The following is a 16,486-nucleotide window of genomic DNA, read 5'->3' as shown; positions in this document are numbered from 1 at the left end:
TATTACAGATATGAATTAGAGTACGGCCTGAGCTGTTAGGTTAACATAGCTATAAAGAATTCATATTGATGCTCCAACCCCAGTTTTCTAATCTGATCTCTGAGCTCCAGTTAGTGACAGATACTGACAATATTTGCATAACAGGATGGAGATGTCAGTTGGCTTTTACATCATGAGTGCTTTGCGCTTCTGTGCGCACATTACCGCTTACTGTAGTGTTAAAGCATCTCACATGATAGGCAGCAGAACGGCTTTCGGCTGGCGGTGCAGCAATTCACGATACGGACTGACGGGTTGGACGGTCTATTCACATTTGTTTTGCAACGTTCTGCTGCATCGTCGTTTGAAGACGTGAGAATATTTAAAAAGAGGAAAAAGAAGATTAATCTTTGGGGGAATCAAATATTATTGAAGAGCTACAACAAGCATTTCCAGGATCAGCAAACGTTGCATTGCGATCTATAACATAAACCTGCTCTCACCACTCCACAGCTCACCAGTTCCACGATGCCATAATGTCATTTAATTGTGTGGCTGATCATAAATGACTGCAGCTGATGACTTCTCTGTGCACATATAAACAGGACTAGTTTGCACTCAATAGCAAGTACATGTACAGTAATGTCTTTGACAAGGTTGGAAACAAAACCAAGCTTTTTTTAAGTTTTAGAACCACCAAAAACAGGTCTTATATATAAGGTGGGTGAAGTGTGTAAATTTTTGAAGCTTTTAATTTCTTTATATCTTAATACTTCTATTTTTATAAATGTACACATATCTAAACATATATAATCCCCCTGTGGGATAATAAAATGCTACTGTATCTTTTTAATCTGAAAATAAACATTATAATTAAGAACTTTGCCTCCTTTTTGTATTATTATAATTTATACATACTCCATTCCCCTTTGCACTCTGGTGACCTCTGCTGGTTGCATAACACCCGTCTTAGCTATTCCTGCCTCCCTTGACACGTGTGACGTATGATTTATACACGAATACACTGAGGCGTATACAGTCGCTCGGCCAGACAGTAGAAGTCGTCCCTCCCTTCCCCAGACACATCGACTCCATTAATGTCCATTAATGCCTGACCAGGAATCAAACCTGGGATGTGGGGTTGTGGGTTAGCGTATTAGACTGCCACTTCAAGATGTAAAGAGGGAGAAAATGAGGTAGCGAGGTAGATAGAGGTAGATGGAGAGAGATGGACTGTCTTCATATTTTATTTATAGCATAATGGCCGTGTTTATAACGAGATCGATCCTCTCGGCCTACGCGGCATGAACAGGCTGAGAGTCTGAGAGCCCTCGCTACACCCACACACATGAACTCCCAAACAAAATACAGAAGAACAGGAGCACGGGGAGAGAAATAAATTCATATCACAATAAATCTGAACTCTCTTATTCTCCTGAAATGCCCAGAGTAAACATCACCTCCACCAAACCCTCCAGAGCGGAACTGAAAATAAACTCCAATCCCATCAGATGAGCAGCAAGCGATCAATATCAGGCTAAAACACACACACACACACACACACGAGCAGTACCAGCCTCGCCAAACAAAACCCACTTGACATTTAGCATATTCATAATTATTCACAAAACACTTGGGATTATTTATCATAAATTTGCATCGCGGCTCAAGTAACATAACGAGATACAAAGTCAGTAACAACCAGCCGGTGCGACACAATGAGAGAGAAGCAGACACGTGTGGCATGATTATATTTTACATTTAAATAAAAACCAAACCGTTATTTTACAATATTATTCAAATATTCTGTGTTTAGAATGAAGAATTTAACTCAAATCAGCCACATTAAGCACAATCTCAAACAATTACCCATAAAGCATCTCTAACAGATGATTGTTTTTAAATCAGTAATATCCTAAAGTCAGTAGTACACTAAAGTTGACCATGCCTTAAAATCAGCCACTCCTTAAAGTCAGTAGTACCCTAAAGTCAGTAGTACACTAAAGTTCGCCATGCCCTAAAGTCGGCCATGCCCTAAAGTCAGTAGTACACTAAAGTTGACCATGCCTTAAAATCAGCCACTCCTTAAAGTCAGTAGTACCCTAAAGTCAGTAGTACACTAAAGTTTCGCCATGCCCTAAAGTCGTCCATGCCCTAAAGTTAGAAGTACACTAAAGTCGGCCATGCCCTAAAGTCAGTAGTACACTAAAGTCGGCCATGCCCTAAAGTCAGTAGTACACTAAAGTTTCGCCATGCCCTAAAGTTGGCCATGCCCTAAAGTCAGTAGTACACTAAAGTCGGCCATGCCCTAAAGTCAGTAGTACACTAAAGTCGGCCATGCCCTAAAGTCAGTAGTACACTAAAGTTTCGCCATGCCCTAAAGTTGGCCATGCCCTAAAGTCAGTAGTACACTAAAGTTGGCCATGCCCTAAAGTCAGTAGTACACTAAAGTCGGCCATGCCCTAAAGTCAGTAGTACACTAAAGTTTCGCCATGCCCTAAAGTCAGTAGTACACTAAAGTCGGCCATGCCCTAAAGTCAGTAGTACACTAACGTTGGCCATGCCCTAAAGTCAGTAGTACACTAAAGTTTCGCCATGCCCTAAAGTCGGCCATGCCCTAAAGTCAGTAGTACACTAAAGTCGGCCATGCCCTAAAGTCAGTAGTACACTAAAGTCGGCCATGCCCTAAAGTCAGTAGTACACTAACGTTGGCCATGCCCTAAAGTCAGTAGTACACTAAAGTTTCGCCATGCCCTAAAGTCAGTAGTACACTAAAGTTTCGCCATGCCCTAAAGTCAGTAGTACACTAAAGTTTCGCCATGCCCTAAAGTCGGCCATGCCCTAAAGTCAGTAGTACACTAAAGTTTACCATGCCCTAAAGTCGGCCGTGCCATAAAGTCAGTAGTACACTAAAGCTAGCCACGCCCTAAAGTCAGTAGTTCCTTAAAGTCAGTAGTATCCTAAAGTCGGCCGTGCCCTAAAGTCAGTAGGACCAGCCTAAATCACCCACACCCTAAAGTCAATAGTACCCTAAAGTCAGCCATGCCCTAAAGTCATTAGTACCCTATTGTTGGCTGTACCCTAAAGTCAGCTATGTCCTTAAGTCAGCCATGCCCTAAAGTCATTAATTGTTGGCTGTACCCTAAAGTCAGCTATGTCCTTAAGTTAGCCATGCCCTAAAATCGACTCTGCCTTAAAGTCACCTGTTCCCTGAAGTCAGCCGATCCCAAAACTCAGACATTAGATATGTTAGGCGTGCCTTAAAGTAAACTACGTCATAAAGTTGTCGGGACCCTGAAGCAGAACTGAAGTCAGCAGTAAGCAGCTTAAGATCGTTATTATTTCCTAAAATCAGCTGTAATCAAAGTTAACCGAGTCCTGAAGTTTATCATACATGAAGCCTGCTGGACTGTAAGCACAACCTGAATTCAGCAGAAAGCTCCGAATCGTTTAGTTTACCTAAATGACAACTGATCTGCAGCCAGAGCCCTGGGTCAGTAAGGTTTCAGTACCGGTCAGCACCAGTTTCAGACCTCAGGTCCGTCACTGCAGTCGGAATATTTACGGCTGGTGGATGAGACTGAGATATTGAGATTCCTCAGCCGTGATATTGAGGGATAAAGGAGAGAATTTGTTTTATAGATGCTAAAAGAGTAATAGTTTGACCTTTAAATCCTCGTATGTCACTGTGATTACGTTCTCCTGACCTGCCTCTCTCTCTCTCTCTCTCTCTCTCTCTCTATCTCTCTTCTCTTTTACATTCTCACTCCTCTCATGACATTTTTATGGCTATTTCTCTTTCTGTTCAAAATGTAATGATTTAATGATGGTGTGATTACATTTCTACACCATCAGATTATTCTACAGAAGCATCAGATCTTCAATAAACTATAAAGTTTATTCATTATTTAAGGAAAAAAAGCTTCATATTTATTTCAAATGAAACTAAAGCAGAATTCTTTGTTTTTTTGCTCACAGTAATCTGAAAGCCCTGGAATATCAGCATCACTGTGATTAAAAACATCTAAATCCAAATCACTAATCTCGACTCAGATCACATCTAATCCCACATGATTCCCAGAGTTAAAAACCAATGCGTCCACATTTAAATGATGTTAGAGATGCTGCAGATGACCTGTTACAATTATTACACTCACATAATTACAATTATTCACAATTACAAATCTAATTCAGGTTATTAAAATACTGGTACACCTGGCAACACCCTAAAAACAACCTCGCCACCTGTGAAACCGCCTGTCACTTCTTTACACCCGACAGTGATGGAGACTCATTCTTTACTGAGGATTTATGAATCTAGAATGGATCTGTTGGATCTGTTATGGTTTGAGTTTCCACCTGATCTGATCCTGGACCATCAGAAACACGAGAGGAACTTCCTTCATCCATTCAGAACTCTGTACATCCTTCAGTTGAAATACAAATGCAAATGCCGCTGTGTGTGTTTTAGTAATTATAATTAAATCTCCTTACAGTTGTACTATAAGGCCAAAAGAATGTGGACACCCCTGCCAATTACTGAGCTCACAGAATAATCATGTGCTTCTGACTTTGGACTTCCATTCGTTAGCTTCCTTCAAACACAAATTCATCCAGACTTGATTTATACAGTTATGCTACTATTTTGCATTGCTCAGGGGACCAGGTGTTGTGCTCCTTTCACCAGCTTTGGGAGTCTTTGCCATCTACAGCTATGTGGGTATTTTGGGTGTTTTCAGCTTTTTAGGTTCCCAGTATTTGGCTTCTTTGGTACCCTGTTAGTTACCCCATGTTATTTAAAATCTCACAAATCGAAGTGTAATCTCTTTAACAGCTTTAATATATTATTTAAGCACTTTATATAATATTAAAATATGAATGTATCTCTGGCTGTAAATAACACCTCTAATTCCAGTGTACACGCGTGGTCTGATGCCGCCGTGGATGATTATATTACCTGAAGTGCTGATAACGTTAATGAAAGCCGGTAGGCGAGATCAGACGCTGTATCAGTAATAAACGGATGTGACAGAGGAGAAATGAACATTTGCATTTGTGAGGAGCTGTTTAGAAATGATTCCTGATATGTGAGACCTCGTGTTAATGGCTCGCGTCTCCTCGGTTGTCATTTGTTATTATTCAGGGAGAAAAATGACCTCAGGCGAGTGAGCTTACTGATAAATACAACCTGTGTCTTCAACTCGCTCTGAAAAAGCAGATAACGCAGAATATAATTAAAGGTAAATTTCATTTACCTTGTGTGGTGGAGATGTTTGTTTTTTTTGCCGTGATCGTGTAAAGGGGGTCTCAGAGTATCTACTGAAGCAGCGCTGGTGGCTACTAGAGCAGCGCTGGTGCAGAATTAAGCACTAGAACTTGCAAACATTAAGCATAAACACAGAAAAAAGGCGAGAACAAAGCGAGCCTCCTGACAAAATAAAGCCTATCACTGATGTAAACAGAGAGAGGTGCGCCAGCTAGTGGACAATTGCTAAACTACTGGTCCTGTTATGCATCTCACAGGAATTTTAAACAATCGAACCGGACATTTTGTCAGTTAAATAAGAAATCTGTTAAATGGAGGTCCATTAAATCGAGGTTCCACAGTACTTTTTTTCCCTGTGCACTCTGGTGACCTCTGCTGGTTGCACAACACCAGGACGATGCTACGGCTCTCACCCGGCCTCTCGCTCCAACCTCACGTCTATCAGACTGATCTGACTCACACGTCTGACGAGCGGCTGCTTTTATAACTCCGGTGTTGATGGAGGCAGCAGAAATCATGCTGCATGAATGCACTGTTATAGAGCGACCGCTCCGAACAATGGACTCACTTTCAAAAACACACAGCGCCCAGGCTTTATACTCCAAAATACTCACCTGTATGAACTCGCCATTAGTTGCCCGGCAACCAACATCAAATTCTGCAATAAAAATTCCTTTTTTTTTTTTTTTAATAAAAGGTGCAGAGTGAAGCAACAACAAGATGTTATTCAGCCAGCACAAAGAGACCACATACTGAAAATACCAGGGGAACACAATAAAACAGAATGATTGAAACACTACCATCAAAAACTAGAGCACCGTGATGTCCACCACACCAACTCCTTCTTTTCTAACTGGCAGAAATTCAGTGGAATCTGACCCACCAGCGTTAACAGACTGTGATGTAAAGAAAATATAAACAAACGAACAAACTAAACCCCCAGGAGTGAACCTGAGAGCTGCTTCTCTGAGGTAACTCACTAACTTTAGAAGAACAGCAAGCAGTTCAGTGTCCATCATCATCCTCCCTGTGGACAGTAGATCTTAAAACTGGGACGTTGGTTTTTAAAAATATAAAACCATGGTTTCTTTGGAATTTGTGCATTTTGCATTTTCTCCCCATTTTCCTCCCGATTTACATTTACATTTACAATTTCGGCATTTAGCGGACGCTTTTATTCAAAGCGATTTACAGTACTGTGACAGTGTACTGTCCTAGCAATTGAGGGTTAAGGGCCTTGCTTTGGATAAGCTAAGCAGCATGATCGTCTCACAAGATCTGCACAGAGGGGACAAAATAAGCTGTAAATGTTTAGATTTATCGATAAAGTGATTGACATTGTCACTTGAAACTGGAGCCACTGTAAAACTAAACTGATGGCAAATAAAATCTATTAGCGACAGAGGATTCTGGGAAGCGATGCTTCATATACAGTGTATCACAAAAGTGAGTACACCCCTCACATTCCTGCAAATATTTCATTATAACTTTTCATTGGACAACACTATAGACATGAAACTTGGATATAACTTAGAGTAGTCAGTGTACAACTTGTATAGCAGTGTAGATTTACTGTCTTCTGAAAATAACTCAACACACAGCCATTAATGTCTAAATAGCTGGCAACATAAGTGAGTACACCCCACAGTGAACATGTCCAAATTGTGCCCAAATGTGTCGTTGTCCCTCCCTGGTGTCATGTGTCAAGGTCCCAGGTGTAAATGGGGAGCAGGGCTGTTAAATTTGGTGTTTTGGGTACAATTCTCTCATACTGGCCACTGGATATTCAACATGGCACCTCATGGCAAAGAACTCTCTGAGGATGTGAGAAATAGAATTGTTGCTCTCCACAAAGATGGCCTGGGCTATAAGAAGATTGCTAACACCCTGAAACTGAGCTACAGCATGGTGGCCAAGGTCATACAGCGGTTTTCCAGGACAGGTTCCACTCGGAACAGGCTTCGCCAGGGTCGACCAAAGAAGTCGAGTCCACGTGTTCGGCATCATATCCAGAGGTTGGCTTTAAAAAATAGACACATGAGTGCTGCCAGCATTGCTGCAGAGGTTGAAGACGTGGGAGGTCAGCCTGTCAGTGCTCAGACCATACGCCGCACACTGCATCAACTCGGTCTGCATGGTCGTCATCCCAGAAGGAAGCTGACGCACAAGAAAGCCCGCAAACAGTTTGCTGAAGACAAGCAGTCCAAGAACATGGATTACTGGAATGCCCTGTGGTCTGACGAGACCAAGATAAACTTGTTTGGCTCAGATGGTGTCCAGCATGTGTGGCGGCGCCCTGGTGAGAAGTACCAAGACAACTGTATCTTGCCTACAGTCAAGCATGGTGGTGGTAGCATCATGGTCTTGGGCTGCATGAGTGTTGCTGGCACTGGGGAGCTGCAGTTCATTGAGGGAAACATGAATTCCAACATGTACTGTGACATTCTGAAACAGAGCATGATCCCCTCCCTTCGAAAACTGGGCCTCATGGCAGTTTTCCAACAGGATAACGACCCCAAACACAACCTCCAAGATGACAACTGCCTTGCTGAGGAAGCTGAAGGTAAAGGTGATGGACTAAACCCAATTGAGCACCTGTGGCGCATCCTCAAGTGGAAGGTGGAGGAGTTCAAGGTGTCTAACATCCACCAGCTCCGTGATGTCATCATGGAGGAGTGGAAGAGGATTCCAGTAGCAACCTGTGCAGCTCTGGTGAATTCCATGCCCAGGAGGGTTAAGGCAGTGCTGGATAATAATGGTGGTCACACAAAATATTGACACTTTGGGCACAATTTGGACATGTTCACTGTGGGGTGTACTCACTTATGTTGCCAGCTATTTAGACATTAATGGCTGTGTGTTGAGTTATTTTCAGAAGACAGTAAATCTACACTGCTATACAAGCTGTACACTGACTACTCTAAGTTATATCCAAGTTTCATGTCTATAGTGTTGTCCCATGAAAAGATATATTGAAATATTTGCAGAAATGTGAGGGGTGTACTCACTTTTGTGATACACTGTACATGATACAAGCTCATGGATGAGTAGTTTACTACCTGTAAACCAGCAGAAGCGCAACAGCCAAACGTTTACCTGATACAGGCGTCTATAATAATAATAGCAGGAGGAATGTAAGCAGATCAGCTCAGCTCTGTATGGTAAATATTTCAGACACAAGTCAGAAAAAGTTGGGACTTAAATTGCAAATGGAAAGAGAAGGTATTGATTTGTAAACAGCAACAGCACAAAGAAGAAAAATGTCATGTTTTAACCTTTAACTTCATTGAATTTTGTAAATATATACCAACTTAATAACTCAATAACAGCAACACATTTCAAAAAAAGTTGGGCCAGGGGCAAAGAAAGACTGAGAGGTTTGCAAAATGATTACAAACGCCTGTTTGGAACTTCCCAGGGGTAAATAGGTGAAGACGTAAAACATGATGCTTTCATGATTCGTGACTTTTTAGAGAGTACAAGTGCTAGACTGATCTGCCTGCATTTCCAGATCTGCCTACCACTGAAAACTTGTGATGCATTATAAAGCAGTTCCTAAATTATTACAGAGTGACTGTCCCTGTACCCCACTGACCAGATGATGTTTGGGTGGTGGATCTATCTCAGTACTGCGATGACACTAACACGGTACGAGTGTAGTCGGTGCAGCAACGTTGTTGGGATTTTTTAAACACCACAATGGACCAAATGTACAGAGCAACACATGGGTCATATAGGTCAGTAAATGTATACTGTGTATGATTGTATTATGAGAGACGCGTTAGAGCCTCCAGACAGTAAACAGAAGGAAAAAGTGATGATTTAGAGATAAATGTTTACTCGTTTAATCTCCACGGTCTGTGTATAGATCAGAAATCAAATATCTAGATCTGTCCACGCACGGCAGGTTTAAAGTTCATGCTGATTATTATTGGTGTTATTGGTGTTATTATTTTTAGTAATATTATTGTTATTCTTGTTGTTTTTATGATTGTTATTATGACTAATGTGATTATTATTGTTGTTATTATAAGTGTTGTTATTATTATTGTTTTTCTATTGTTATTACTATTGTTATTATTAGCAGTAGCATTATTATTATTGTTGTTATGATAATATTATTGCTGAGTATTATTGTTGTTATTATTATTGTTATTATTATTATTATTGTGGTTGTAGTTATCGTTAATATCTTTATTATTGTTTTTGTTATTTTTTTAGTAGTTTAATTCAAGTCTGTAATTTAGAGAAGTCAGTGATGATGATGATGATGATGATGATGAAATGTGGATGAAGAATCGTACTGGATTTTATTCTAATTTAAGTTTTACTGACGCTAAACAGAGCAGCCTAAAGCAGTTAGTTATACAACACACACACACACACACACACACACACACACACACAGCATGATGTGATCTTTGGCTCTCTATAGATGAGGAAAGTCAGTATTGATTAATCTGAGTTCTGCAAACAGTTCCATCTATACCAGACCTGCTCACATTCACCATTAATCACCCTGCAAATGAAACTAAAACATGATCCTGTCTGATTAAATCTGATTTAAACTCATCCGACATCCTTTATCATCCATGTTAGATGTAGGTGAGTCTGTAATAAGGGTTCCAGTTTATATGTTTGAGCCTAAGTTACAGTTCATGGAAAAATATACAGATTTAATCCTTTATAGTCTAAAAATGAAGTTCAGCTTTCATGACCTAACAATAATAATAATAATAATAATAATAATAATAATAATAATAATAATAATACTTCACATCTGTACAGGTGAGTTTATTATAATTAACAGCATGTATCAGATTTAAAACGGCTCTAATCCTTTACACTCTTATATCTGAGATTACCATAAAGCAACTAACAGAGTTTCGAAGAGTCTCAACAGTGGCTGATTGGCTTATCCATCAGAGAAACCAAAAAACGATCTGATGTTTGAACAGCTTCAGTAAAGTGGAACAGTGGGTGGAAGCTCACTGACAGGAACAGACGCCGCATAACAGGGTCGTTACAAAACACCCCAAAGTAGCTCAGCCCCAAAATTACCCAGAGAACTGAATAAACACCTCAGTGACCCAGATTCAACATAAACAGTACGTTGTGGAGCTTATAGCAGCGCCGCTATCACGCTGAGAAAGTCAGAGGATGATTTTAAGTATTTTGAGCATCTGCTGGAAATCATTTGGTCCGGGTTGTTGATCTGATCATGAATATAAAGCCCATGAGGACTGATTTAATCAGTTTATTAAACACCAGGATGAGTCGAGCGCTCAGACCAGCCCTGTTTACTCATGATGCTGTTCAGATAAAATTATTCTATATAAAAAAGTTCAATTTTTACCTGGTTGAGATGAAGTAAACACAGATATTTCGGAAAAACGAGGATCTGAACCTCGTACTTTATTTTACGTATTTTTATTTAAAGCAAGAGGTTCTCGACCTTTGAGTCCACTGAGATGCAACAGAGGACTAAAGTAGGTCTCGTCATCCTTATAAATTTATTAACGTGAGGTTATAATAGAGCCGAGGAGCAGGAGTGCAGGACCGCGTGTGATCAGATGCTGATTAAAAAAACAAGATCTAAGGAAGGGTTGCAGATGACATGGAGAAATGGAGCTGTTTATTTATTCATTCATTGTTTGTTTTATCACAGGGTCAGGGTCAGGGACTTATTGGGTGATAGTCAGGATACACTGCAGACAGGTTGCCAGTCCATCACAGGGCAGATACACACAACTCCCAAACACACACACACTTAATTATTAGTTGCTCTAGTTGGCCTGACTGCATGTCTTTGGACTGTGGGAGAAAACAAGAGCTACCAGAGTGAACCCATGCGCACAAAGGATGAACATACAAACTCCACACAAAAAGGACCCTGGCCGCCCAGCCAGGGAATCGAACCCAGGACCTTCTTGCTGCAAGGTGAAAGTGCTACCCACTTTGCCACTTGTGCTGCCCTGGAGCTGCACATCAGCATTAAATATTCACCTAATTATATAACCAACCTTTCTGAGATACTAAAGGTTATGACCTAATTACTTCACTTATCCAATTAGGTCGCGGGGGAGTGCTGGAGCCTATCCCAGCTTTTCAATGGGCGCAAGGAACACAGTAACACCCTGGACGGGGCGACAGTCCATCCCAGGGCAGGCACACACACATACACACACCCATTCGCCTATAGGGCAATTCAGTGTCTCCAATTAACTTGACTGCATGTCTTTGGAGGAAACTGGAGCTCCCGAAGGAAACCCACACAAACACGGGGAGAACATGCAAACTCCCAGACCCAGACGTTCTTGCTGTGAGGCGACAGTGCTACCCACCGAGCCACCGTGCCGCCCTATGAGGACGGGGGTCCCTGCTGAGTCTGGTTCCTCTTAAGGTTTCTTCCTGTAATTTTAAGAGAGTTTTTCCTTGCCACTGTCACCCTCGGCTTGCTCAATAGGGGTTTTTTGGTCTGTCGGTCCTGGATTCTGTAAAGTTGCTTTGAGACAATGTCCACTGTAAAAAGCACCATACAAATAAATTTGACGTGACTTGACTTGATTATGACCTAATTAGATATTTAGAAGAAGAGAAGCCCTGATGAAGACCACAACCATCATCAGCACCATCAGCACCATGAACAGTATCACGATCATTATTCACATCACGAACGCTGTGAACACCACAAACATCATGAACACGCTTTCTCTGATCTGTGTGGCCATGAAACTTAATAATAAAATTATTATCTCCAAGAAGACTTGTGTTTTTGTCGGGGGTCCCAAAGTCCGATCTGGATTCTGTTTAAAGGAATGAGGATCATATGCTGCCATTCGTGTCTGGGTGCCCAGCTGGTCGACAGCACAGTTGAGATGGTGGATTGGTGCATCACCCCACTGTGCCACCCACACGCCCCCATTAAAAGTTTTTTTAAATTAATGTATAAGTGTTAAACAGACTTATTGTGTGGCATCAATACAATTAACATTAATCATGGTAAAGTAACCAGAGGGTTATACGTTTCGACTCGGGGCCCTCAGAGTGCTACTTCTGGTTGGGGCCCCTCTTCCAGCAGAGCAGCTGACCCCATCATGCCCCCCCCCCCCCCCCCCATTCAAAAGCAGCAATGCATCCTGGTTACATGATATATGAAGGATGCAACTTCTGCACGTGCTGATGATAGAAGCTCTCGCGCTGAACAAGCCAAGGTCACGAGATCGTAACATAATGCAGGAGGCGATCCATGCAAGTCGGTACTATACCGGCGCATGCATGCACACACACACACACACACACATGCACACACACACACATACACACACTTACATGTCAGATCCCGGCTGGTGCTGCTGACTACGGCAGAGCAGCGCGTGTCCGCACGCTTGACCCATCGCGCATCTCGGCGCTCGTGCCGGCAGAGGACGAGACGGGCAGCAAGCTCGAGCCGATCCGGTTGTTCGGAGGTGTGTGTTACTCCCACACTTGGTGTGTGTGTGTGTGTGTGTGTGTGTGTGTGTGTCTCCTCCCTCTCAGTAACTGAGCCTCCGTGTCTGTGCTGCTGCTGCTGGAGCTCGTGCAGCTTTGTACAGATGTGCATGCATGTCCTCGTGCACACACCGCACTCCCTGTGCTCGGACTCATTTATCATTAGGAGATCAATAGGTGGGGAGTGTGTGTGTGTGTGTGTGCGCGCACTCTGTACCTTCAGTGCACTCTGTACCCTGTGTTATCACACTGCCAAACTTCTGCAAGCAACGGAGCTGCTTTCATCACAATTATTCCCCAAAAGAGGCAAAAAATTCAACAAACGCACCTCTGACATCTCAGACGAGAAATAATCACAATCAGTGAGAAGCTGCTGCATTTGATCCTACTGACCAAACACCCAAACCTTTATTTATTCATATATTTATATATTTTTACTAACCACTTCATTCTGGAAACACTAGATGCAAGGTAAGAATATCTTTTCAGCAGTTGTAGCCTAGTGGTGAAGGTACTAGACCAGTAATCAATAGGTTGCTGGTTCAAGCCCCACCTCTGCCTCTGTTGTCACTGTTGGGCCCTTGAGCAAGGTCCTTAACCCTCAATATACTGTCACAGTACTGTAAGTCGCTTTGGATTAAAGCGCCTCCTAAATGCCGAAACGTAAATGTAAATAAGAAAATCTTTTCAGCTACAAGCCACTAATCTGAGAAGGCTTCTCACAAGACTGTGAAGTATGTCTGCTGGAATTTGTGCCAGCATTTATATGGCTAGGTACTGATGTTAGTCAAGAAAGCCTTAGTTGATGTTCCAATTCATTCCAGAGCTCTTGAGTGAAGCTGAGGTCAGGACTTTGTGCAGGACACTGGAGCTTTTCATGTCTTTATAGAGCTTGCTCATTCTAAAACAGGAAAGGCCCTTCCCTAAACTGTGCCTGCAAAGTTGCAAGCATATCATTTCCTTTATATAATTGATTTATTACACTGGTTAGTAATTGTTGTTAAAGCTGAAACCCATGATTATAGAAATTATATAAGTTGTCCCAATACTTTTGTACATTTAGTGTAAGAAGCAACCAGCGACTGGACACATCAGAGAGGGTCAGATGTATTCATATTACACGGTCAATTAATTATTCGGTTACTTAACGAAGCCAGAACAAGGGTGGTGCGGTTGGCGGTGGATCTACAGTGGGGGATGTGGGGTGCGGACGCTGAAAAAGCTCAGAAGTGGATCAGTTCACGACCCTTAACTATTCGATAGTGCAATAGAGCCGCTGATCACGTTTAACGTAGCGTGTGCCAAAAAAGACCCCCTGAAACGTATCATGCAGCGCATTATTATATAAAATCGATTTAGTCCGTAGCCAGGCATATTTTCAAACTGTTCCCATCAGCGTCATGCTGTTAATAGAACATTAATCACCAGCTTCTGACCAATCAGAATCCAGGATTGGATTTAGCATCAATCACCGAGCTACTTGACAGATACTGAGCTCATTAAACCAAACTCACTGCTAAATGATCAGATTCATGTCTACCAGGGATTCAGAAGCAGCCCCAACACACACACATACACACACACACACACACACACACACACACACACACACACACACACTGAACAGAGCTCGGCAGGTGATTATTAATGGTTCACTCCAGCCAGTACACACAGGACTGTGTTTGTGGAGGCGTCAGTTTGATTCAGGTTGAGATAACACTCATCCTGCTATTCCAGGATCAGCAATAAAACTTTATGAGCTTATAATACTTTATAATGATGCTATGAGACTGTGATGTTTTGATATGGCGTTTAGGGATTTAGGAATCACCATGCAGGCAGTGGCTTGAACACTGACTGTAGTACAGAGCGCAATACTGGGATACCACACTGGTCTGAGCACTGTTACTGTAAAGTGGAAACGTCCAGGAGCAGCAACAGCTCGGTCTTAAAGCTACACATGCATACAACAGCACTCACTAGTATCTTCTGAAATGCTTATGGTACCAACATAAAATAATGATCATTGGCAGCTTCATGGATCAGGTTTGCCATGCTAAAAGTCCTAGTGTTGGATGAACCTGAGTTTGGATGCCAGGAGAACAATATCAGCTACGCAACATGCTAACTTAATTTATTCCTGATATTACCAATGTATCATATTATATTTAATCATTTTTGGGTGTTTACTTTTTGCATTTTACGTTTTGTATTTGTGTGTGATGTTTGTTATGAGTTTAGCAGGTGCATCTGTGTTGTTGGTAGTTTTTACTGGCCTATTTATTAGGAACACTTACCTGTTACTGCTGGATGTTTATCTTCCTCTAGTCTATTGATCTTAATATATTATAAAATATGCAGCGCTGTTCACGTCCTTACAACCTAAAGAACACCTCTGATGGAGAGATACGCAGGATGAGTGATGGAAATATCAAATAAAGAGATAAATTGAGGGAATTACAGATGAGCCAAAACTTTAGGACCGCCTAACACCTCCTGATGTGATGTGGAAACTGTTTTGACTTGCTAAGGGTCCTTTGATTTCTCTGGTATCTGGTACCAGAATGTTATCAGTGGGTCCTTCATCTTCTGAAGGATTAAAATGGTCAGCAGTTTGATCCACAGTAGATCTGTTAGTCCGTACCAGAAATCATAGCCATCATATCTTGTGGTATCAGTGAGTCTTGGCCACCCAACAACCTGTCGGCAGTTGGTGCCTCGTCCCTCCTCGGACTGCTGTCGGTGGGAAATCACCACGGCATTCTGTGACACCCCCTGGCTGTTTGGGAGACACTTCAACCCAGAGTCCCTCAGATCTTTATGCTGATTAGATCTAGAACTACCATCAGTCTGACATCTAATAGATCCCTCATCCTCACACGCACACGCACAAATAGCTGTTACCCTTCATATTTTGGGGTAAAGGGGTGGTTTTAATGTTGTGGCATCTTTGAGAAAAGTAGAAGAGAAAGAATAACAAACATTCTGAGGTCCTGACCTCTCATTATCCAGAACAGTGTTTAATAGGGAGAGAGAACCGGGACTAGCGCTCTGTTCCTGTAATTAACCACAGACAGACATACAAAACACACAAGTACAGGTCAGAGGACGCGCACAGATCTATTTATAAAAAGCACAAGATGAATGAAGCGCAGTTTACTAACGATGGTTTAAAACAATTAAAACGAGTTCTTTTTGACTCCCTCTAGTGGTCAGTTAGTGAAATGTTGTATTATTTGTTTAGCAAACAGTGAGTGAAAGAAAAATTGTGTAAAATTAATTTAAGACCCTGCAGGACAGAAACAGAGGCATGACAGGATTTGTTGGAGGACTGGAATTCTCATTAATAAGCAACATATTATATATAAATAATAAATAGTTGAAACCTTTTTTATAATCTCACCCAAATCTCGTGTGTATGAGTGTAGAAACAGGACATTTGTATTGAATCTTAGGGTGTGTGAGCTGTGCGTAAGGTGTGTGTGGTGTGCCTGTGTGTTAGGGGTGTGTTTGGACGTGGACGGTTTGCTAAGTGCAGATGGTAGTCGGCTTGATATTGATTCCTAGTGATGTGTAGGAATTGGAGGCATCATATTAGATAGTACTGCCTGTCATCCACTGTAGTGTGTGTGTGTGTGTGTGTGTGTGTGTGTGTGTGTGAGAGAGATCATATCAGATTTCTCGGCTTGTCGTCTGCACTAATGCAAAGCTAATAATAGAGGTTAGCACATGAAAATCCACTGCTGTTCT

The 16,486-nt window shown here is 41.8% G+C and overlaps 1 protein-coding gene across 1 annotated transcript in view; it reads right to left on the bottom strand.

The window, feature by feature from the left end:
• The window catches only part of LOC134334209 (cGMP-dependent 3',5'-cyclic phosphodiesterase), a 150,170-nt gene extending 137,455 nt beyond the window's left edge, over positions 1 to 12,715 (bottom strand). Inside the window, exon 1 of the mRNA XM_063016435.1 lies at positions 12,578 to 12,715. Within this exon, the coding sequence (XP_062872505.1) occupies positions 12,578 to 12,642 (65 nt within the window). The 5' untranslated portion in view covers positions 12,643 to 12,715. The remainder of the gene's footprint in view (positions 1 to 12,577) is intronic.
• Between the last annotated feature and the right edge of the window lie 3,771 nt (positions 12,716 to 16,486).

This window comes from Trichomycterus rosablanca, chromosome 20 (genome assembly GCF_030014385.1).
Source record: "Trichomycterus rosablanca isolate fTriRos1 chromosome 20, fTriRos1.hap1, whole genome shotgun sequence".
Classification (NCBI taxonomy): domain Eukaryota; kingdom Metazoa; phylum Chordata; class Actinopteri; order Siluriformes; family Trichomycteridae; genus Trichomycterus; species Trichomycterus rosablanca.
The sequence above is the reverse complement of the archived record's forward strand: the minus strand, read 5'-3'. Positions and strand labels throughout refer to the sequence as shown.